At 33.3% G+C, this 24,341-nt stretch overlaps 1 protein-coding gene across 4 annotated transcripts in view; it reads right to left on the bottom strand.

The window, feature by feature from the left end:
* LOC129810391 (visual system homeobox 2-like) overlaps nt 1–23,869 on the bottom strand; it is a 71,492-nt gene extending 47,623 nt beyond the window's left edge. For 3 of the 4 annotated variants that reach the window (XM_055860837.1, XM_055860836.1, XM_055860838.1), the window contains exons 1-2: nt 22,736–23,863; nt 2,123–2,176 (exon numbers count right to left, since the gene is read on the bottom strand). In XM_055860837.1, coding sequence (XP_055716812.1) covers nt 2,123–2,176; nt 22,736–23,090 — 409 coding nt within the window. In that variant the 5' untranslated portion in view covers nt 23,091–23,863. Of the gene's footprint in view, nt 1–2,122; nt 2,177–22,735 lie in introns of all 4 variants that reach the window. The other variant, XM_055860835.1, reaches the window with a different exon arrangement.
* Between the last annotated feature and the right edge of the window lie 472 nt (nt 23,870–24,341).

Raw genomic sequence — 24,341 nt, 5'->3', positions numbered from 1 at the left:
GGGTTGAAATTTTGTCTGTATATGTTTAAAACATTGCAAATACATTCATAAATTTCATGGTTAAAAGGTGTGTAAATTCGCGTATGTGGTAATGTACAGGGGTAGGGAGTTTACACGAAGGAGGAATAAGGAGAATATACTTGATTCGCATGTGCTACCATCTCGCGTGAAAAGTTGGAAAGTTATTTTTGGAATTGCTTTGCGTGCACAAGAATTGAATTAAAAGCGGAACATTGTAGCAATGTTTATTGTTTTGCGTACACAAGTGCTCCATAAAAACCTCCAGTGTAATACCCAAATGGGAATTTAATTCAATTATTTGATGCTCAAAATGTATCTCATTCGATGGACACCCCAGCCCTCCCCTCGTACTACGGTTCATGTCCCAAATTTGAATGACAAAAGCATAGAAAGCATCAGCAACCAGCAGCGATGATGACTAGATTCAGAGGGGATACCAAAGAGCATGTAACATCCATGAAGCGCCCCTTTTTCTGACCCTCTTGCACTCAGCGTGTTAAATTGCATGTGAGATATGATTTTGTGATTTATTAATTTACATTTTGAATCGCTTTGTCGCCGATTATCAACCCCCTTTTTCTGGTTTTGATTACTATATTTGAGGTCATTTTATCTCAATTTGGAAAAATTAGTGAAGGATTTATATTCATGATATTGTAATACAATATAATTACTGAAATTAATCTTAATCAGAACTTTTATCGTAGAAACATTTGCCTTGTTTTTGAATTTGAGTAATGAAGAAATATATAAGAGAAGTTGGGGCAGAGATCATGCAGCATAACTATTATCTAAATGAATATAAACTGTTTTTAAGCTAATTTAATGCTATTTGTGTTTTCCATAGAAACACTAGTTTGAAATTTTAAAAATTTTAATATTAAACGATATTAAAGTCGATATGGAAATCAATTAGAAAATCCCTTTTCAAAAATCCTTAATCAAATAATGTAAATTTCAGTTTTATCAGACTCGATTTTAGTGCACAATAGCGTAGAGTGGGGCAGTTTCATACACACAGAAAAATGGAAAATTCTTAAACAGAAACACCCAGGAATTTAATTTCAAATCCCATCCAATGAATGACAATGCCCTAATTCTAAATCCTTGATCATTTAGTTTTAGTTCCAATTTGCAAATCTGTAGACATTTTTCATTTTCCAGCCAATGCAGAACTTAAGTTCCTGATATCTTAACTTGAAAGAGGTAGGGATTCTAGCCCATTTCTTTCGTTCAGAGCTTAAACGCCTCGGGGATTCACGTTCAATTTAAGTTCCCAGGATCTTATATATTCTTAAATTTAGAGTTAAAATTTTTCTGTGTGTACATGTACATGCATAACTTTTGAAAAATCAAAAATTTTGGTATAATAAATTATTAAATGGGAAACGTCTTATACATATATTCAAGTAGCCAATACCCAAAGGAAACTAAACACTAAGAAAAAAACGGGGGTGCGATTAACTTTTTTCCTCATAACTTTAACACTTTTTAGGTGTAAAAATATATCAACATTTTTTAATGTTAATTTTACACCTTTTTAAGGGTAAAAATAACATGAAAAAAGGTAATTTTAACCCCTAATACACCTAAAAAGCATAATATATTTACACAGATTTCGGATCAATACTGCAGGGTAAAATTAACATTTGCGGAATGTTATTTTAATTCTTTCGGATTTCTCTCAGTGAAGGAACCCAGTTAGTTTGAATATTGTTCACAACTTTTGACAAATGAGTCTTAAATATAACTTCAGCTTCGTGAAGTTGTCCGACTTTCCTCTACAAAAAAATACTTGATATTAGAAGTAAGTTTTGGATGCTATTTGGAAAAGTTTAAAATGGAGCTGAGCATAATGAATAGCAATTTTTAATAATAAAATTATTTCCGGGTCTTATTTAGATTCAAATTTCTTATAAACCGTAAAACTAAATGCCACAAAAGCACTTTTTGATTCAATTTATTTATTATTTCTGTCAAATCGTATCAATGTTTAATTTGAATTTGAAATTCATGCATAAAACTGCCCCTTCATCACCTATGTTGTAAGAAAGACTGGCAAAGATTGATTCGATTACCTTAAAAATTCTATAAGACTTACCAGGCAAACATGGACTTGTAGCAGAACCAAAAGATGTTTTAAGTTGAGAAAATCCTGCAAAAAAGGAACATAAATGTATTAATGTATTTTCTTGGTTGTGGATAAATATTTTTATTTTTTTTTATTAGTTTAAACTCAGCTAAAAAGGATATGATGCAGTGTAAAAATCTTTTTAGAATGCTAGAATTCGTGAGTTTGATACCGTGTCCTAAATCATATTAACGATCTCAGGATCGAATTTTAGAAGGAACCGATTTAGGATCGTTATATTTTTTGTTCATGAAGAATAAAAATTATGGAAAAAAATAACGAGGTTAAAGGGAGAACGAGATGCCATAGTTTGTAGTAATCGTGTATCACTTAAAGTATTTGTCTAGCAACAGTCAAGTAACTGTCCTTTAGGAGAAACCGATAAGAGATAAATACTTACGGTTTTAGGAAAAGTATTTCAATAAAAAAAATGAATAGGAAAAATTACAAATTGTCAGAAAACTTTAAAATGGGTAGTAAAATATTTAATTTTGGGCAGTAAAAAAGTTAAATCTTTGCAAATTAGATAGATATTTTTAGAAAAAAAAACTTTTTTACATAATGGCTATAAATATAGTTAGAAGGTAATAGACGTGCTAAAGGAAAATACCAATAAGAGGATGATAAACGAAAACAATAAACAATTTTCCACCCTCAGTTTTCCCTTCATAGAAAGCTTTCAGGGAGATACTAACAAAAGGTGATACTACTGTTGAAAGCACAAATGAAAGCACGTCGAGACCTTGGAACAAGATAAATTTCTGAGAAGTATCAAAATAATATAGACGAAGAAGAATTATGAAGGAGAAACATTCACATTAACAATAAGACCAATTTTGATATTAAAATTACAGAGTGTAAACGTGTTCTGCTCCGTGATATTTCTTACATACACCACAATCAGCCAATCTATTATTTGGTTTAGAGCTTACTAAAAGGAGATTCATGGTGATTGTCCAGCCAAAAGGTGTGGATAATACAATTTTATTTTTTTTCCCTTCTTTCATCTCACCTCGATATTCAATTGATGTCATCAATAGACACGACGGAGCTACTCACAAATTATCTGTGATGATTCAATCAAAAGGCGTTCACGGAGAACGGATGATGCGAAAACGAGGAATTCACACCTACAATGATGATGATGCTTGATGGAGGGTGAAAAGAACCAGCGACAAAGAATCTCATTTGATGATGGACAGAATAATTTGAGGGCGCGCACTCGCCTATCTTGGAGTTTCTTCCATCTCCACTCCTTCACGTACTCAATTGAGGTATATTAGGAAATGATGAGATTATTATTTAAATTAATTAACCAATTGATTAAGTAGACAAAATTATCGTGACTGTTCAAATCAATGGGCGTTTCAAGTCACATATACGAATTTCAAGATCTAACAGTTAATTCTGTTTCACTTGAAGACTTTCATTCATTGAAAGGTTCTTCATTCACCATTTCAGAGTTTTGCCAGTTTTGCCATGAAAACTCTGTCTATATGGTCATGTTTAACTTCGAGATAAAAGGTGTACTTGACACTTGATCAGATTAAGTGCCGTTTAACCCTTGCAGTCATCCCTTGGCAGCTGCCTTTTTAGTATAATCTTCGAATTTCCTTGTTTGGTTTTTTTATTATCTCTCTGCTCTGAAAACGAGTGATAAGCCTAGATAATCTTATAGTAGCTGCGATTCTTTACTTCAGAGTCAACTCCGAAAATATAGTTGATCAAATAGTTTTCGATTATAGCTCAAGTCAGGATATATCGATGGTGGAAAGATCTAACGTATACTAAAATTTTATCTAAAAAACAACATTTAATTTTTTTTAAAAAGTTTTATAATGAATTTTCGAAAATCGACTTTTCGATTAATCGGTCGCTCTATTTAATTAAATGAATTATATATATTTATACAATTCAATTGGTCGCTCTATTTATATTAAACTGATCTGAAAAATTGTAACGATTAACTAGACCTTTCCAAGTTACCATTCAGGATCAAATTCTGACAAATAGAAACGAAAATACGGTGCTTTTAAGATATGTTTTAACCTTTAAAGCTCTATTCAGGGGTCGGAGGAGGTTAAGTTATTTTTTACGTAGAAACTGAGACTGGGAAGAATCCTTGATAAATAGATAAATGAATCCTTGATAAATCAATAGGTTTGAAAGTTGACTGAATGAACCATGTTTTCCAAATGTTTTTCAAAAGGATTAGTTCTCAATATAATATTTAAAAACATTTTGTATGCATGGAGCCCATGGAGCAATATCCTTTTGTAAATATATATTTTAAAAAAATATAAGATAAGAGCACCAGCTTTCGAGAGTGTTCTTCGGATCGTCAGGTTATATTATTGCGCCAATTCAAATGACTTTTTAAAAATCATTAGCTGCTTTTACCATTTAACTCTCACAAGAATGTAGTGCATAAGCTCAGATTTAACTTATAAAACCAATTCTCCATGAGACACCCTCATTAAATTCGTGACGATTCGAGATACAGACATAGTTGCGATTATATCTATTTTTTATTAATTTATTGTAAAAGTTTTAATTTCAAATGAACAGATATAGTTACATTGATAATTAGTAGACCAACTGGCAAAAACAAAACTACCAAACTTTTCTTAATAGACAGGGGAAACTGGGGCACCACCAACCAAACACGGGGTAGCATCAAACACTTCGATTTTTTAATTGGATATTCGACTTCAGAGGACAAGACTTATAGAAATTTATAGGCATTATAGGGATGCTTGTCCACTGAAGCAATGGTCGAGATAGTCCAAGTAGTTTAGAATTAAAAATTAGTATTTGGTGCTACCCCGTGTTTGGCGGTGCCCCAGTTTCCCCTACATAGCTTTACTTGTCTTGAGACAACTGATGATCTTTTCAAGAAAGGGGCTAAACGGTTAAAGTTATCAACTTAGGGTGTTCAAGACATGCAAGCATTAGCAGTTTTAATAATTTTAAAGACTTAATTTTTCTTTCTTCAGCAATATTCATTGACGAAAATATCTCTTTTACAAATCGAAATCAATATTAAATTTCACTTGAAAATACAAATGTGCTGAATCGGGCATGACGGTGAATGAAATCAATTGATATCTATTGAATGTAAAAAAAAAGACGAAGGATGAAGAGGAAACGGTGGGATTACACAATTCAATAGTTTCGAATATGGGCAATAAAATTAACAATAGAAGTCGTTTTTCTGTCAATCTATCGTGAAACGATTGAAGAAATTCAACAAAAAATGTCTCACACGGTAGGTGGAAAAATCAAACATTGCAAATTCTTCTACTCGAGCTTTTCATCTGCATTTTATTTACATTTTTTCTACTTTTCTTCAATCCTTTCAATTGGGTGAATTCTCGAAAATCGTGATGTGTATTTACAGTTGTCGAGAAAAAAAAAGAGGTTGGATGAACATGAAAATGGGAAAAGGGGTGAGAAAGGATTTTTTTGCAAGCTTTTGTTATGCCGAGCTGAAGAAAAGGAGCAAGAACTGCATTCTTCACATATTTCACATCAGTCAAAATAGTCAACCTTCTTCCTCAATATCAGGGTATTCCTCAATTTTGTAGTTATTAGAAAAATATAATGCATCAGGCACTATATAGTGACGGTTAACAATAGATATCTTGTAAGAATCATCTCCACAAAGACTGTTGAGTCCTTTTTCTTCTCACTCCCTTCTGAGGGTGTCACTAAAGGGTTAATTACTTGTGTCAACATTCTCGTGGGAGATGCAAGAAAAGCACACAGAGAAGAAAAGACATGAAAGTATTCCTCTAAATGGTCATCAAGCAACTTCTTGAGTTGATCCTTGTACTAAAGTTGCAAGTTGAACTTCCTGATAATCTCAACACTGCATTTGTTTATTCACACAACATTCTCTTTTTTTCTGACTTTGTAGTATTCTGAGTTGAAAAACCTTGAATGGATGTTGGGAAAGTAAAGAGCAAGGAATAAAAACGTCTACTAGAAATCGTGGTCTTTACTGAATAATTTCTGAGTGTTTAGGATTCAGTGAGAAAGTAAGAAACTTTCGTGAGACATTCTATGCTATGATAAATTCATTGGAACACAGCATTTTATTGTATAAGGTATTTTTTCAACTATTTAATTTCAGTGTGCCGTATGTCAAAAATATTTTTTAAAGTAGAAATAAATTGAACAACAATTGATGTGTTGAAAAAGAAAGGTATACATGGATTGAAGGAATTCTTCTCAATTAAATGGGACGGTGAATGTGTAGATTTCTTCCTGAAAATATCAAATTTCATACATCAATTGAGTGAAAGAGAGCGATGACGTCTACGGGACAACATTTAATCCCTGTACCCTGACATGAACATCTGTAGGCGGTCTATTTATCCTCGATTTCATATACACATCTTTGGTCCCCATTCAAGTATCCAAGATGACAATAGGCCAGGTAAAAAATCAATATATCTCACTTATTGATCATTTAACGCACATTAAATGTACCCCTAACCACTAAATCTCTCCAAAGATCTCTGAATGGGCACAGAATGGATTAAGTATGAACTCTTATAAGAAAAAGGGTGCCTTGTGCCTTCTCAGATATTATAACACCTTGCTGAAATTCAGATAATACATTTTAAAGTCTAAAGTCATTTTATTTGAATTTTTTTTTAAGTATCTGATGTAGTCCAATAACTTAGAATTGCTTAGAATAACAATTAATACGCTAAATTTTTCTTCGCTTATTTAAATTTTGGCAACTTTAAAGGACCAGGACACGAAGGCGGATTTTGTCTCTGATTGACGAAAAATTTTAATAATAATAATGTTCGAAAACATCTCATAGAAGAACTAGGTCTTCCGGGAAGTAGAATTTCTAGACATGCATTATTATTTTTTCTTATACAGGGATAGGAATGTCAGACCTATACCATCTACAACTCATTTGATGCCAATTCGAACACTTTTTATACTAGAAGAATTCCTGGTGGACTAGAGGAAGGTAATGAACACTGCCTTCAAAAAGCAAGTTCTTTAGCACTGCATTGTTATAACGTTATACTTAAACTTAGGATCTTTATCACTAGAGAGTTTTACTTTTACAAAATTATCGAATACAGGGCTTTCGGTGTTTCACGCTTCAGCTTAGAACAGCACGTATACTGTGGGTCACTATTTTGAGAGATTGGCTTTCAGTTCTAAGAACACTACGGATTATCGAATGATCGTGATTGAATACCTTAGTGTCACGTCAATGCTCGCAAATTAATTGTTAAACTTGAATAGTGAATAGTGATATTCGTAAGGGTCAATTTGTAAAAGAGAAAGCTAGGGTAATTAGTGTGGTTCGTGTTGGTTAGCCACTCCATTGCAATAAGCATATTGGAACTTGTTAAGCTCATTCTTCATTAAGCAACTATGTTAACTGCTTTTGCTTTGTGTCAGCATTCGTTGTAAGCAACGAATCGCTGCGCGGCATACACAGATGCACTTAGCACAGTTGATAAGCCAACCATCAATATATAGGGTGGAATAACCGGCTATCGCCATGTTTAGGAAAAAATTAAATTCATTTAATCATAACTTTTGAATCCTTGTTACAAGATAAGTCAAATTTGACACAAAGTTACTTAGATGTATTGGCTCTAGATACGTGAAAACAATAATCCTAGAACATAACGCTGGACTACTTAAAAAACTGATTTTTATTAATAATGCAAAAATAACCATTTCGTCGCCACTTTTTACCACTTTTCGCCAGTTTTGTAAAATTTGTAACCACTTCTCGCCACCCACTTGAAAAGAACCACACTCGGTTATTTTAGGCAATGCTATGAAAAGAATACATTCACCATTTCTCTTTCCTTGTGATCACTTTATTATTACTCTCTTTAAATGATTTTTCTTCACTTTTATTTGAGAAATCAAATTATGGGGCTTTTGCAGAAAGTAAACAATGCAGATTTGACAACTGAGAATGTACGAAGTGAAGTTAGCGTCGCCTATTGAAAAGATATGGCGACAGGTGGTAAAATCAATTCCAGAATATTACCACTTCTCGCCATGCCTCATTTTTATACAAAAATAATATAAAATGAAATATTAATTGACTAAATACAAATTTTATGTATTCCACAAGTGCAATTAAATATTCAATAGACAAATTATTTACCCAAATAGGTATTTTTGGCCTGATGAAAATTTGACGACACTTAGTACATTTGGTAAGAGATGTTGGATTCGATGCACTTGCTTAAAATATTGCTCTAAAAAGTGATCAAAATCGTGAATCCAAAACGAATAATTATTATTTTTCGATTCTATGCGTAGAAGCAGAAACAATACAAAAAAATTGCGACTCATTTATTTCATAAATTGCGAAAAATAGCGATTTCAATGTAAGTGGCGAGAAGTGGGGCACTGGCGAGAACTGGTGATTCCACCCTACCATTGTTTTTAATGTAATTTTAAAAAATATTAAGCAGTTCTAATAAATTCTAATAAGACAGGGAAGGGTAGGAGGAATATCAGGTATTAGATTTAAAATCTGTTACTGCATTTTCGCCAACTGTTTTTAATAATATCAGTCAGTTTCCAGACTCACTTCATCTTCGTTTTATTAATTTATAATTTACTCCATTGAGAGATACGATATTTATGATATTTATTTATATCAGTTTTAGGGGCCAAGTGCGGCTGTTCCTCCCTAGATAAATAGTTTTTTTTTTAAATTTATTTCAATTTAATTGTATACTGCTTTTGAGAGAAGCTCCTGAAAGCAAAAATTTGACAGATAGGTACATAGTTTTTTAAGGAATTTAATGTTTGTGTAATATCGGCCACCGCCGTCTTAGCGTAAAGAGTAAATAAAAGTTGCAAAGTTATATTTGTTGAGAGCTCAAAATAAAAAAAATATTTGACCTATAGTAGCATTATAGACAATTCATATACATCTTTTATAAAATATTTATACTGAATGGTGAAATAATTTTAAGTTGCTAGGGGAGACCGGGTCAGAATTAGCCAACGATAGAATTAGACAGTGGGGTGTTATATTTTTCGTTAGAAAAAATATTGAGCAAACTATTTGTTCAGAGTAATTAACTCCCTTCGAATCCACTGAAATATTTATCAGTCTAATTAAAATAAGTTTTTCCCATAATATCAGCAAATAAAATTTTCATTTGCTGGCTAATTCTGCCTCGCTCTCTCTCAATGTGTTTTTTTTAGGAATTATTTATTTAAGGATTAAAGATTATATTCAAAATGACTAAATTCAATTAGTTTATTTGAACATACGTTATTTGAAAATATACTGGATATTTCTCATATAGGGGAAAGCGCGCTACCTTCGGACGACTCAAGCTTCGTACAATTCAATTTTTTCTCTATGTTCCTTATGGATTTCACCCATAGCTCTTTTCGGAAATTTTGAGGCATTGGACTGGCTATTAAAATATAATATTACAATGGGCCAAATACATTTATAACATATTAAAAAAATGCTTTGTGCGAAGCATAAATCGTCCGAAGGTAGCGCGCTTTCCCCTATGAGAAAATACCCATTCTTTTTACCATCCCAAGCTTCATAATGATTAAATTTTCATCCAGGGGAAAGTGTTCAGTTTTTAAAATATATTGCGACGTCGCATTTATTCAGAAACATAGGAAAACTTTAGTCATTATGAAACTTAGGACCGTACGAAGCAGGGGCACTTTCCCTATTAATTCATTATCCCAAAATTTTATAATTTTCAAAAGTCACACAGACATGAAGCTACCCACCCTCCCCTAATGTCGCAGCAGGGTTAAACTTTGTTAATATTAACATTTTGAAGTTATCTTGAAGAATTATATTTTTCCATAAATCGTTACAATGACATATTACACAGCATTTACTGTAAAGCAAATTTATTTGACTCTGATATGGTATTATAAATTATATGAATATTAGTGTATCACGTATGCTGAAAGATTAAGTATATAAGTATTACGGTGAAGTGAGCTTATTTAGCACCTTCAGAATACTCATTCCACAATGCGTAGAGCCATGGAAAAGAGTCTGAAAAAACAATCGAGGGAAAAAGGCTAATGAAAGTGGTGGTAAATTTTCAGAACCTATATATCTGTTGAGTGGGAATTAGCGTTCGTGAAGCCGGAAAGCCGGAAGCTGTAAGACATGATGCGATGGCACAAAAACAGCCACCTCGCGTCCTCTCTTTCACCGGAGATGCAGAGGTGTGCGCGCTAAAAAAAAATCGCAACTGCTAGAGTGAGAGTTAATTAGTTTAATTGTTTCACACCTCGTAAGATGAAAAGGAAATAGCGTCAGAGCTTCCGGCTGGCAGCTCCATTTAAATGCTTGTTTCGAGGTGTGAAAATCATCATACAAGAGCTACCACATTGACAAAGAGGGATGTGGGTGGCTTTTGTTCTCTTTCCCCCGCGCAAAAACACATTCATGAACATGCATATATACATTTTGCCATTTGTGCTGTGAGGGGTTGATGAAATGTTCAGATGAGACAGAAAAGGATGAAATCCGTGAATTGAGGAGCATTTTCGAACACACAGCGTTATATTTGTGTGCCATAGCAGATATTCTGAAGACTCTTTCTGCATTTATTACCTGCTGTTAATTGAGACGATGGCAATTCCTTCAGCTTCTTACTTTTGAAGTTGAGCCATCAAGTGGAAATTCGAGAGTACAGGCGAATGTACAGAAAAAAAACTCAATTTAAATTCAATTTTCTCCATTCACAGAGATTTTTCTCACACTCCCCTGTGCACTGGAAAAAGTTTCTAACGAAGCTCAACAAAAATTTCATTTGTGAAATGATGAATCTTGATTTAATATCCAAAGCAGAGCTTTTTTTCTGCTCACCGTGAGGGTATCAAATCCAACTGTTTCGCTTTAATTAAAAAATTAATACTTGAAAGTCGTGCAAATTTTCCATTTTCTACTCTTCTCTACGTTTCCACCCATTAAAATGTCATCCTCATGGGCAGGTGAATGAGACTCCCTCCACACTGAAATTTGTGAATGCAAAAAGTGAATGGAAAACAAATTAAATAATCTGCAATTCGAATTCACAGGGAAAAATGTTTTTTTTTTATAATTCGTCGGTTGAATCAGCAAGAGTTTGCAAGGAATGTGAGAATAAAGCAAATGCAGCTAGCACAGTTGCTGATCAAACTGACGAAATCTATGCTTCTTACAAGTTTTTCATTGCATCACTCCTTTTCGAACTCGTCTTTTATGGATCTGGGGGAAGAAATGCACTATAAGGGATTGCGTTTGGGTACAATAAGTGAAATTAGATTTGGCGGGCTTAGAAGAAAGTGGTCAGGTTTTAACATCGCTATCCTTCGAAAAGTACATTTTATTATTTTTTAAGCAAAAAGAGTGTTCAGTTTATTTTTATCTAAGAAAAAAGGGTGGCAAAGCATGCCATGTTTTGCGTATTGCTCGAACTCGTAACCTAGATGCTGATCTTGGTAAGCATTTTCATAACATTTACTGTTTACCGGAGCTCAACTGATTTGAACCAATTCATAAATTACTCAAAAGACCTCGCAAAATATAGCTTAAGAGTTATTGAAATTGATTTTAGGATAATAATTAGTTATCGGTTCATAACCGATTAGAAACGGTTCAGACCTATCAGAAATTCCAAGACCTTTCTAACGACAGCAAGCATAACACCATTCGGTTGAGAAATACGCTGTCTAAAGCCTTTCTAACCTTTGACATTGAAAAACCATTTTCAGGAATGATTCAGCGGTATTTAACGAGCCATTAACCCTTTAAGGACGATTGGAACACCGGTGTCCCATAAAGAAAATAATTTTTCCTGACTACATAAAATTATTTTTTTCTTATGTCTGTACATAATTGTAAAGTAGAAGGTTGAAGGAATCTAGGATATTTTTTTGCAAATCTCCAGCTATTGGATATATAGTAAATATTTAATCTCAAAAATGGCAAATTTTTAAATTCTCAAATTCATATTTGATTTTATTTATTTTTTGTGCTTTTAATTTTTTTTAAGCAAAACCCTTTTGGCAATTAAAACTATAATACTCATACGTAATATTTTTCATTAAAGCGAATTATATTATTCATTTGTATTGTCAGAAAAATTACTTAAATTTTTGGGCTATTTTTTCCCTAGCGTTCATAGAGACACAAAATACACTGAATCAGACTGTGTTGAACTTTCCTAGGTTATACATATGTAAGACTTATCATTGATTATGTTTCTTAGTTTAATTTTTATTGTTGATTTTCAGTCCGTAAAAAGTGTCCTGTCGTTAAACGGTTAAGGGTTCAAAGCTCCACACAGTGAACTGTGGACTCCAGTCGTAATTTTCGGTTAGAGACTGACGGAAAAGGGGACATTGTTTTGGCGATCTGAAGCTGAACTATTTTTCTCAGACCTGGGGCGAACGCGGATTTGTGACAATGCTTAGATCGTCATAAAAGGGTGGTGTGTGGAAGACCAAGCATTTTACTTGCCACGGACAGCCAGCAAAGCCATTTCAGATATGGCTACTCACTGAGCGACAGGTGGCAACCTGCCGTAAAACTTACAGCCAAAAAATTTTATACTTGTTGTACATTATGAAGCTGTACAAGGAGTGCCAAATATGAAAAAATAATAACGTACGAATATGAAAAAAAAAATCGAAAAAACGTTTTCGAACAATCCTAAACAAAAAAATGGTTTTGCAGGGGAAGAGGAGGGGTAGAAAAAATGAGTAGCATATTAATAGTCCCCAGGGTCGATTTATGGGAAGGGCCTGCGAAAGATCCAAGTCTCTATCTCTAATTGTTTAAGGCGAGATAACGGCTGGACAAACAATGGCTTCAGATTTTCAAAATTCTACCAAAATATGATCCCATCAGGGGGTAAGAAGTCGAAATATATATATATAACTCAAAATTATATACTGCTATCTCTGTGGAGTTCAAGCAGTGAAAAAAGTGATATTCAAAGTCTGTCCATTTATGAAGCTGATTACCTTTCTCTATATAAACCACGATACCTGTATTAGGGTAAATGTCCTAATTCAAAACGAATTCCAGACGCTTTAACTTTGACAGAAGATTTAACACATTAAGTTTATATTTTTTTTTCTGAAGAAAATTACATAAATTTGCTCCTTGACTCTTTTAGAATGTTACTGTTTAGTGAAAATTCTTTAGATGTAATTTGAAAACTTCTTAAATACAAGAAAAATACGCGAGCGTAAAATGCTTCTATTGGAAACAAATTAATCCAAATGGACACAAGGGAAATTTTCTAATTGGAGACAAACAGTGTAAGTAAAACCGCGACGAAAGACTTCCAAAACCTTGTTGAGTGACTCCTGAGTGCAGTATTTGTTCTTATTCCTGGTCTTTTCTCCTTTCCCATCAAAAACAATAAGAAAATCTCTGCAAAAAAATCATATTTCCGGGATTTCCTATTGAAGCATTTGCAGACACTTCAGAAAAACCCTTTTTGTTCACGAAATAGGTAATTATTTAATTTGAAAACTTTACGTACCGTTAACAACAAAGATTAGCACTTAATTTAACTAAAATCAGCCAGAAATATGACATAAATGTTAAACAAAACGAATAATTAACAGTCACCTTATTGTGTTTTTCTTTGGAAAACATGGTCGATCGATGAAAAATTCGATGGTGAAAAGGTACACTTTTAATTTTTCTGAGAAATTAACAAATTAAAATTTGTGAATATGAATGGATATTCGCTTTATTTGGAGCAAAATTAACAAAATAATGAAACTGTGGTATAGAAAATATATAAATATAATAATTTAGTACTGTATTTATCATGAAAACAATGACGTTTCCATTTGGAGTAGTGAAAAATTTCCATTTGGAGCAGGGATTTGAATTAGCTTAATTTACCCTATTTGCAATTTTTTGGATTTTCCAATGTTCAATATCAATTACTTAGAAGATATGTAGGAATAGGGCTTGATATGTTCAGAGGAGTTCTATATAATGACATTACGCGTCTTAAAACCTGAGATATAATTTAAAAAAAAAAACTTTCAATAGAGTGAAGTCATCACTTATGGATGTTATATACCTTTGAACAACTTGTAAAAATCTTAAATTTTTGTGCCTGAAACAGAGTTTGAAAAATTCTAAAATTAGCAGTTGTGATGTGATTAATAATTTTGTGATTTTTTTAAAATCTTTAGGTAAAAATTTAAGGTTTTCGCGAACTGTTCGTAAGCATATAACGTCCATAAATAATGGCTCCACCTTACATCTAGAAAAAAAGTCATAACCTGCGTGAACGGATCTAAAAGGCCCATCTTAAAAAAAAATATCACTCGTATCAGACACTGATAAAGACGGTAATTTTCTTTCACTGTGTAATTTATAGTAAAATTATGGCAAAAGTTGACGAAATTCATAAATTTATTTGATCAATCACTAACCCCTAGCACGAAGGGATGCACAAAAACTGAGTGGAAAAAACAGCATGAGCACAAAAATGCACGAGAGATTTTCATTATAGTCTGTTGTGTTAGAGGAAAGACAAAAAGGAATTTTCATTACAATTTAATTCAGTCACACCACCACCCTTGGATTTGAGGGGTTTCAAAGCCACCCAATTCATTGCACATTTCCATCATTTGGGACATTTAACGTCCCGAGTTTGGTGATTTACATTTCAATTAATAAGATTGTGCTGGAAGTGAGCTAAATATAAAAATACTCGCATCATTATAGGGTTAATTTTCGCACATTTCACCACTTTCCAAAACATTTTAATTGAAGTCGCGTATATAGCCTTTCGGTTGTTCACTTCCATTCACTTCTTTCCCTGTATTCATATATTTTCCTGAGGGTGAAAGTACTGAAGAAAGTTTAGGGTGGTTCTTAAGAAATTTATTTTTCAATTAACTCCTTCTGGTTGAACATTTTCCTTTTTCACTCTGGGTTGTGTCGACTTGAAAAGCGATTGCGAATAAACATCCACTAAAGACACTCCAATTTCGCGAATTTGAGGGTGAAAATTGAGAGATAATTTTCTCATCGTTTAATACGAAGCGCTCACAAGGACTTTTTCGGGGGAGTTTTTTTTTCATTTCATCTGGCTAGAATTCAGAGCGATAAAATAAATAAACCGTAGCCGAGTTGACACACAAATATTTTTATGGTCACATTTAGAAATTCTTAAGAAAATTAGCATTGGAGAATTGGTTATTTTCTGAAATATTTTATTTCTTAAATTGGTTTAGAGTTAATTTATTTCTCAGCATTTCTTGGAATAATGAATCGATATAAGAAAGGCTTTCAGGTTTCGTACACACTCTGGCTTCGAACACTTCATATTTTGCCTATCTTCCTTTGATGAATCTAACCTATTTTTTCAGGAAATGTGTGACTTAATACAAATTATTAAAATACTATTGCCGTAGATAGGTCAAATTTATTAAAGGGATATAGAAAAAAAAATAAAATGTACAAATTCAGAGAATGTGCAAAGCCCGAAAGCCTTCCCCTATGATCATGGTAATTTTACATATATTTTTAAAAACTTGAAAATTTTAAATTGAAATGAAATTTTTTAAAAGTTTATTATTTCATCCACTCTCAGTCTAATAGCACGAGAATAGGGGAGACTGGGGCAGTAGTGAACATGGGATAGCACGAAGCACTGACATTTATGTCTACACGGTTTTTATGTTGACCATTTCTTCAGTGAACAAGGATCCGTATATAGTATCTATGAATTGATATAGGGGAAAGCGTGCTACTTTCGGACGACTCAAGCTTCGGACAACTCAATTTCTTTTCTATGTTTTTAATGGATTTGACCCATGACTCTTTTCAGAAAATTTGAAGCATTGGACTGGCTATTAAAATATAATATTATAATGAGTCAAATTAATTAAGGACATATTGAAAAAAAAATGAGTTGTTCGAAGCTTGAGTCGTCTGAAAGTAAGCGCTTTCCCCTAGGTCTCTACAAGTATCCTGTGTTTACTGCTGCCCCAATTTCTCTTAATACAAAGAAAAAATGTGTCTCAACAAAAGTTGTACGGTGCCTAGTACACAGAAAAAAATATTTTGTAAAAATGTTCGAAAATGTTTGTGAATTCCTATGGGGGAGTTACGAAATGCTCGTTAATCGTAACCCACAAACAAGTTCGTAAAATTTTGTACTTTTTTCACAAACATTGTTCGTAACATGATCACTTGAAGAGCATTTTTTGTACTTTTACAAACATTTGTTCGTAAATGTTCGTAAACACACAAAAAATGTTCGTAAAATTTTGTCATTTGTTCGTAAATGTTCGTAAAATATTCGCCAAGTAAACAAAGATTTACGAACAAATGACAAAATTTTACGAACATTTTTTGTGTGTTTACGAATATTTACGAACAAATGTTTGCAAAAATACAAAAAATGCTCGTCAAGTGATCATGTTACGAACAATGTTTGTAAAAGAAGTACAAACTTTTACGAACTTGTTTGTGGGTTATACGATTTACGAGCATTTCGTAAGTCCCCCATAGGAATTCACAAACATTTACGAATAATTTTATAAAATATTTTTTCTGTGTACTTACAAATCAATGTAAATTGATAAGACTATCAGTTATCGCATTTTACCTAGTTAATTTTCTTTATCTAAGTTTTTCTCTCACATACAATTTTCATTTTTAATAAACCCAAGATTTCTGTATTCAATTTCGTCAGTGACTTTATTATCTTTTTTCCGCTTATTATCCTTTCTATTTTATTAAAACACATAAAATAGACACTTCTTTGCTCCTCATCTTAATCTCTGCGACTTCCCTTTATTTGGAGTCAGTTAGAAGAGAGGAGATAATGCAAAAGAAGGGATTGTTGCAATTTAAAGGACAAATTCTATAATTGTTTTTGAGTATTTTATTATCCGTCGGGATTCTTAACCATTATCACGCGCAAAATGAATTAAGGAATTGCGCAAAAGGAACGCTTAATGGTTTAATTAAATTCGAAGACGAAGGATATTCACTTCATTTTCAAATGGCATCGTGTCACAAAGTGTAAAATAATTATTTTCCCCACACTTTTCATCCTTTTCTACGCAAAATTGTAAGTTCTTTACACAGAATCGGGAGAAAGGAATTTTTCCCTGAGATTTTATGTCTATCTGTTTAATTTATATTTAACAATTTTCACCCTCTGGCTGTTATTTAAAGACACTTTATAAATTAAGTCTGTTGTGCCAAATTGTGAGAAATACGCATTCTCACTCACTACAGTTAATTTCATTTTCACAGAGAAAGGAAAGACAGTGATTTGATACAAGCGTGAAAAAAATATCCACTGAAATTTAATACATTTTCACATTTTTAATTAACTCTAAAATTTGCAAGTGACATAATGAAGAAATGAACTTTCCTCTTTGTTGTGCCACTTCTTAAAATAAGTCCTCACCCTGTTTCATCCTTTTCGCTTGGTGGTGTTCGCGAAGTAAATAAATAAAGGAATTTCTCCTATGGTGTCTCTTGAATAGATTTACAATTACACGAGAAAGACTGTAGAATGAAAGACAAGAACTATAGAATAAGCCCGCATTTCTAGTTTATCCTGCGACAAAAGAACTAAGCTTAAGAGATATAAGAATTTATTTAGTTATTCTAATATTCTTTGTTTTTTTTTCTTTATTAGTTCAATGAGAAGTTATAGTCAGACTTCTACGTAAAAAAAATTATCATAAAGTATAAATTACTCACAGAAAATTTCTCTGAAGATTTTTTTTGTCTACAGATGAATGAGGATGAAAGAAACGTATCTGGCAGGACATGAAAGACTCCTCAAATTTGCCACCAATTCCAATTAGCAAAAGGATCAAATGTCACCAGAGACGGACTCTAAATTGCATTTTATGTAGACAACATATTTCTAACCGAACTTGATATTTAGCTATTAAATTGGTCATTTCCTCTTTTCTTCTGCATCCAAATTTTTAGTGAATCCATTATGCATCTTCATTCTTCCGTTCTTTCTTAAAACTCGGAGACATTTCCGTTTTATTCACAACTCCCTGTTCCGTACGTAAATAGGAATACTTATTCACAGCAGTGCTCATGAGCAATATCTGCTTTACTTCGCCACTGCCACTCTGAAGCAAACTGGCATTATCACGGTGTTTTAACCCTGTAGAGTTGGAATATAGAAATTTGTCTCCATCGTATTATATCATTGAGCACGTAATGGGTTAAATGATAGAGAGGTTGCTTTATGATTCAAACAGATTCAAATAATGTTCCGAATTTGAATTCCCCTCTTCATTTACACAGAAAAAATTTTGCAAAATTGTTTTAACCTACAAAAAATTCGTAAAAGTTTGTACTTTTTCACAAACTTTGTTCGGAACATGAGCACTTGACGAACATTTTACAAACATTTGTTCGTGTATATTAGTGAGTCATTTAATTAAGAGAAGGCTTTTAGGCTTCGCACGCACTCTTGCTTCGAACACTTCATATTTTACCTATATTCCTTTAATGCTGATCTATCTACGGAAATGTATTTTAATAGCCAAAAGTCTTGTATTTCCCGAAACAATTAGGTCAGACTCGTTAAGGGAATATGGGAAGAATATGAAATGTTCGAAGCCAGAGAGTGTGTGAAGCCTGAAAGCTTTCCCCTATATCAGTGAATTTGATTTTCACTCATTGATAAGCTAACTAGTATTTAATAGAAGTGTGTAAGTCTCTTAGGAAAAATAAAAGAAAATTTACATTATTCAAAGGCATGAACGTTCGAAGGAATAGTACTTTGTCCTAGATGTATGTAATTGCAAATATGTATCTATACCTTAGATCGGAACGAATTTAATCAGGTTTCTTACAGATAATTTGTTTTATAAATTAAATGGGAACTAATGTAGTGCATCCTTGTCAGAGTTAAATGATAAAAATTTGTGAATAATTTTTGAAAATTAATTTTAATTTGGGTATTCGTGGTGCAATTGATAAGAGCGTTCGGCTCTTGGGCGGTGTGATCCCTGGCTCGACTGTCACAGTTGTGAGTTCGAGTCCCACCCGGTGCAAATGATTGAAGCGTCAGAATGAACATTTTTCACGGAACAGTGTAAACTGAATAGGGTAATTGTGCCAAATTCCGGCCAGCTTGCAATTTCGGCCATATTTTTTGTTCCTCGAATTTCCATGAATTTTTAGTTTTTGGATACTCTTGAGATTGTACAATGCAAAAAAATAACAAAAACTGTCGCTTCGACGAGCAAGATAATCTGAAAAAGACATTGACAGAATTCTGGAAGGGCAAGGAAGTATGAGAATGAAGGTGGCCGAAATAGGCCACCAATGCTATGTCTACATTTTTATTCATTTTAAAATGTATTAAGAATGGTTTTAGAGAAAATAAAAATGATAAACTGTCTGCAAGGTTCCAAGCAACACTTCTTATAAAAGAGTAACAAAAATATTCAATTTATATTAAAAATATTACATTTCAAACTTAAGACTTTGTCGCTTGCATGCAACTATGCCGAAATTTGGCACACTTACCCTAATAAACTTGTGAACTGAACAATGTACAAAATGGCAATGGGATCCCGGTTACATAGAAATAAATAAAATAAAATAATTTTATTTTGAAGTAACAATATACCAGGATAAAAGTGACACTCCGAGGAATACTGCCAATCGGTGGTTCCGTTACTTCTTATTTTTCACTAATCGGTATAGTTGTTCTTTCACACTTACACCACCTACCATAACCATGGTCCACAAGCATATTTCTAATTGTCTATGGTTTAGCATGTACTAAATCAGACTGTTAGACGCATTATCTGCCGTTTGTTTGTAGGACTATAATATATAGGTAGTGAAGTCAGCGACAGTAGCCGCCAGAATTTTGATCTAGTTAAGCCTTTTTACTAAGAAGGGGAAAGCGCGCTACCTTCGGACGACTCAAGTTTCGGACAATTTAATTTTTTATCTATGTTCTTTACGGATTTCACTCACAGCTCTTTTCTGAAAATTTGAGGCCTTGAACTAGCTATTAGAATATAGTATTATAATGGGCCAAACTTATTTATAACACATCGAAAAAATATGATTTGTGCGAAGCATAAATCGTCCGAAGGTAGCGCGCTTTCCCCTACACTACACACGTATCAATTTAGTCGATGAAAATATGGACAGTTTTCATAGAGGAATGCAGGTACGATAGACTCCTTCTGTTCTGAGGTCTCAATTGTGATAAAAATTATCTTAGAGTGTAATAAATATTTTATGGAATTTGAGCAGTAAAAAATCAAATTTGGTCAGCAAGTACTGAAATTTAAGCAACTTTCAGTTTAAAACTTTAAAGGAAATTAAATTTTCATAGTTTTTGCAATGGGAAAGTAAGCAAGTTTTCATTTTATATAATTTCTTTTATTCATTTTTATAAGAATTTTGGTTTTTTTTTTGTGATCAAAATTTAATATATTACTGATAAAATTTAAATTTTTTACTGATCAATTTTTTTGCTCACCAAACCTTTTTTGTTGCTTTCTTAAGAGAAACGTTTAAAGTTTAACGTTTTTTAAGAAAAAAATATAAAAATAAACAGCATCAAATATCTTGGTTAGTAAGTGGATAGGGTAAAGTCATTTAGAAAAATAACCAATTACGTTCTTGTCTATATTTCTCCCGTTTCACACATATACTTTTTTGACTGTATCCAAAACCACGATATTTTGATATGAATTAATTTTGATTTCAAAAACTGTGATTATTCACAAATAGGGTTCCGAATTACTGAATTAGGTCCATCAACTATAACTCTAAATTCAATTCGAATGTATTCCGAATTGGTAGTTCACATTACGAATGTTGGTTTTCAAGATTTTAAAACGTCAAATGTCTTGTTTTATTGAAATTTTTCTATGAGGCTCTCGAAAGTGTTTTGAGTTATAAAATTATCAACAATAAAATTTAAATAACTTAGTACGGAATAAACTTAATGAGGAATATTTCTGTAATACAGTATGACTTAAGCGTTTCCGATTTTATCATTAGTGACTATTTTTTATATTTTCTCTTATTAGTGTAGATACCACACTAGAAGAAATTTTCGTCAAAAATTGTGTTTTTTAAAAATTTCTGACGTTTCTACCTACAAGGAAAGGGAATTTTTTTTTAAAAAGACACTTTTTAAAAGAATTGCTCCTAGTGTGTAGAGGCCTTTAAACCCAAAAACCGATTTTATATCTATGTAATATATTTTTTTAATTAGTTTTGCCAAGGTTTTTCCAAATCATGTTTTTCTTGAAATCTTGAAATTTTGATTTTTATCTAATCTTGGTTTTTAACTAACTAATATTGCTTTTTGAAATATTTGTTTTTTTGAAAATTTTGTTTTTGAGGTTGGTTTCAGAATTGAGGCAACATTCTTAAATATTTTTTAGGTTAACAAGACAATCCTTTTAAATAGTTGTGTTACTTTAATCGTTATTCCAATTTATTTCTGATTTTTACCACTGCACTGCACTGGTCAAATTTGATTTTTTACTAATCAAAAGTCACAGCTAAAGGAAGTTAACCCTTTAAGGACGAGAAGGTCAAAAATCGGGGGTCAGAAAAAATCACTTTTTCTGCCTTTTTAGAGCAAAACACAACTTTAGATGACCGTAGGAAAAGTTTCATTTTTGGGTCACCGGTGACCCAATCGTCCTTAAAGGGTTAAATGCGAAAAGCAAGAAATAACAATTTCTGTCAAATTATCTCACAAGGTTGATCAGTTTTTAAGGGTTCTGACCCAAGACATTCGAGTTGTAATGTAAGTTAATAGTAATGCCAAATAGACCCACTAAGAAACACACACTACGATTAATTTGAACGTAGATATTGAAACAGTCTGCAAAGCTACTTTCACCTTTTACATATTTATCAAGTTTAAAAATTTTATTTGTCAACGAACATCACCCCACACTTTAATAGTAATATAATCCTGTATTGATGTTAGCACTTATGTTGATGTGTAATGGATGGCAAAAATGCAATTAAAGCGAAATAGATCACTCAATATATAGATGAATAAATTTCCTCTATCGCATGCATTTTTAACAGTCTGGGATATGAATTTGTGTGCAAAACACTATAAAGTGACGAGAATTTCAATTGAATGGCGAGAATAATAGAATAGAAATGCGTATTTCACGATGGCATGTGGATGGTGTTTGAAATAAAATTCACCCGGATTTTTCATACACCAAAATTAATTGTCTAAATTGTTTTTGGCATGAATGGATGGCAAAGACGTGAAGAACAACAAAAATCACTGGGAGGCCAATAAAATAATTTCAAAAAGTGACATGACAACAAATGAGAGAATTTTTTTGTCTATGGCTCGCGCTCCTCCAGACACTCATTGAAAGGGTTAATTAGTGAAGGTGTTGTATTTATTAGCTTGTTAACGGATTTTTGCATATTGTAAGGACTTAGGGTTTTTTTTGCTGGGTGAATTGTATTTGGCTTTGTTTGGATGGTTTGAGACACAACAGAGTCACGGTGTGTAAGGATGTTTTGGGGGAAATACGAGAGCTCACCTGAGGATTGGTGGTGGAGAGATAGGGGTCCAGCGGCGCCTGTGGCCATGTTGTGTGGCAAAAAAGCAGCAGCCACGGCGGCATGTGCATTGAAATATGCCATCCGGGAGGCTGCCATTGTCATTTGATGGTGATCTGCCGAAAAGGGTGTCTGACCGACGGCAGGATAGAGTGATGGGGTTACTGCAGACACGGCATTACTCTGGTGTCTGGTGGAGTCACTGAGACCCAGGAGTTCCTGGATTGCAAAAGGTGATCTCTGGGGCATTGTTTGTGAGCTTGGCGGTGGTCGATTGAGGGCACCGGGTGCTGTGACGTGAATCGTCTCTGGACGTGGTAGAGATTCCAGATTCATTGCTTTGTTTTATCTCACAGGCCTCACACTTTTTTCTTAGATTTTATGTTTTTTTTTTTTCGTTTATCCCAAAACTTTTCACTATTTTATCATCTTTGCGAAAAACACTCAACGGGTGAAAATATGCACGCAAAGTCCCGGAAAATTACCGACGGAAAATCTTTTGAGAAAATAAAAAAAATCAGAAGTCTCAGTCTACTAAGGTTTATTTATTTTCGTTGCTTCAAATTCTTTAATTTCACTACATAGATTTTCACAATTTTCACCATGTTCACTTTTTCAATAAAAATTTTAGTTTTTTTTATTTAATTTTAAAAGATTAATAAAATATCCTTTTGATTTATTTCCAGGTCAATCGAGAATAAAATTGTAAGAGAAAAGTGTCTCGGTAAATTAGAGATCTATAAGAACGGTCCTGGAAATTTTCCAAGGGAGCTGTGATTCGGAAGGAGTATCATCGTGAAGAGTCGGTGAGTGACTAAATGTGGTAGACTTTGTGACGATGGTTAAATCGCAAGTGTCCGAGTCAGTCACAGTTTAGAATTCTCGATCACAGTTGTGAGTCTTCTATATAGGAGGGGGTGTAAATACTGTAGGACATTTCCTTGGAGAGAAGGGTATAGGAGAGGGTTAGAGGAAATCTACGATTTTTCTCTCACTCACACGCGCGTATTAGTGGAAAAAATGTCAGCAGCGATGTTTCCGTCGCCACAGTCGGAGAACAACAAGTTCGCAGAACATCTTCACCTCACCAATAAATCCACCGGCTTTGCTGCAGTCTTCATCTTTTGTGTGAATTTTCTCGTGTACGTTCCGCACGATGCATCCACACGTGTGGGTTGCCAGATGTAAAGGCGTGTGCCACGTTCTAGGGAGTGAGAGTGAGACAGATTGAAAAAACATCTTTTTATAGTTGGATTCCTTACTCTTATAGGATTATATGGGGAGAATTCAACAAGCCATTACCTATTGCTCTCACTTCCAAAATCTATATATTCGTCTCGGTCTTTCTCAAAGGCGTAGCTTTGCAGTGGGATGTGTCCAAAAAATTGAAGTATTGAGCAAAATGTCGGGGTAGGGATGATTGTATACCATGAAATTCCTGCCCAGAAATGGAAGAAGTTTTCATTTCAACGCATGATCAAACTCCTTTCTTGTTGTCTCGCTCTAACTTCTGTATTTTTCTATTGACCTCTCATCGGGTCACCCTCTTAAGGAGTGTGATCCAAGCTAAATGTGCCGGTTGAGTGA

The sequence above is a fragment of the Phlebotomus papatasi genome, chromosome 1, assembly GCF_024763615.1.
Source record: "Phlebotomus papatasi isolate M1 chromosome 1, Ppap_2.1, whole genome shotgun sequence".
In the NCBI taxonomy this organism is placed as follows: Eukaryota; Metazoa; Arthropoda; class Insecta; order Diptera; family Psychodidae; genus Phlebotomus; species Phlebotomus papatasi.
The sequence above is the reverse complement of the archived record's forward strand: the minus strand, read 5'-3'. Positions and strand labels throughout refer to the sequence as shown.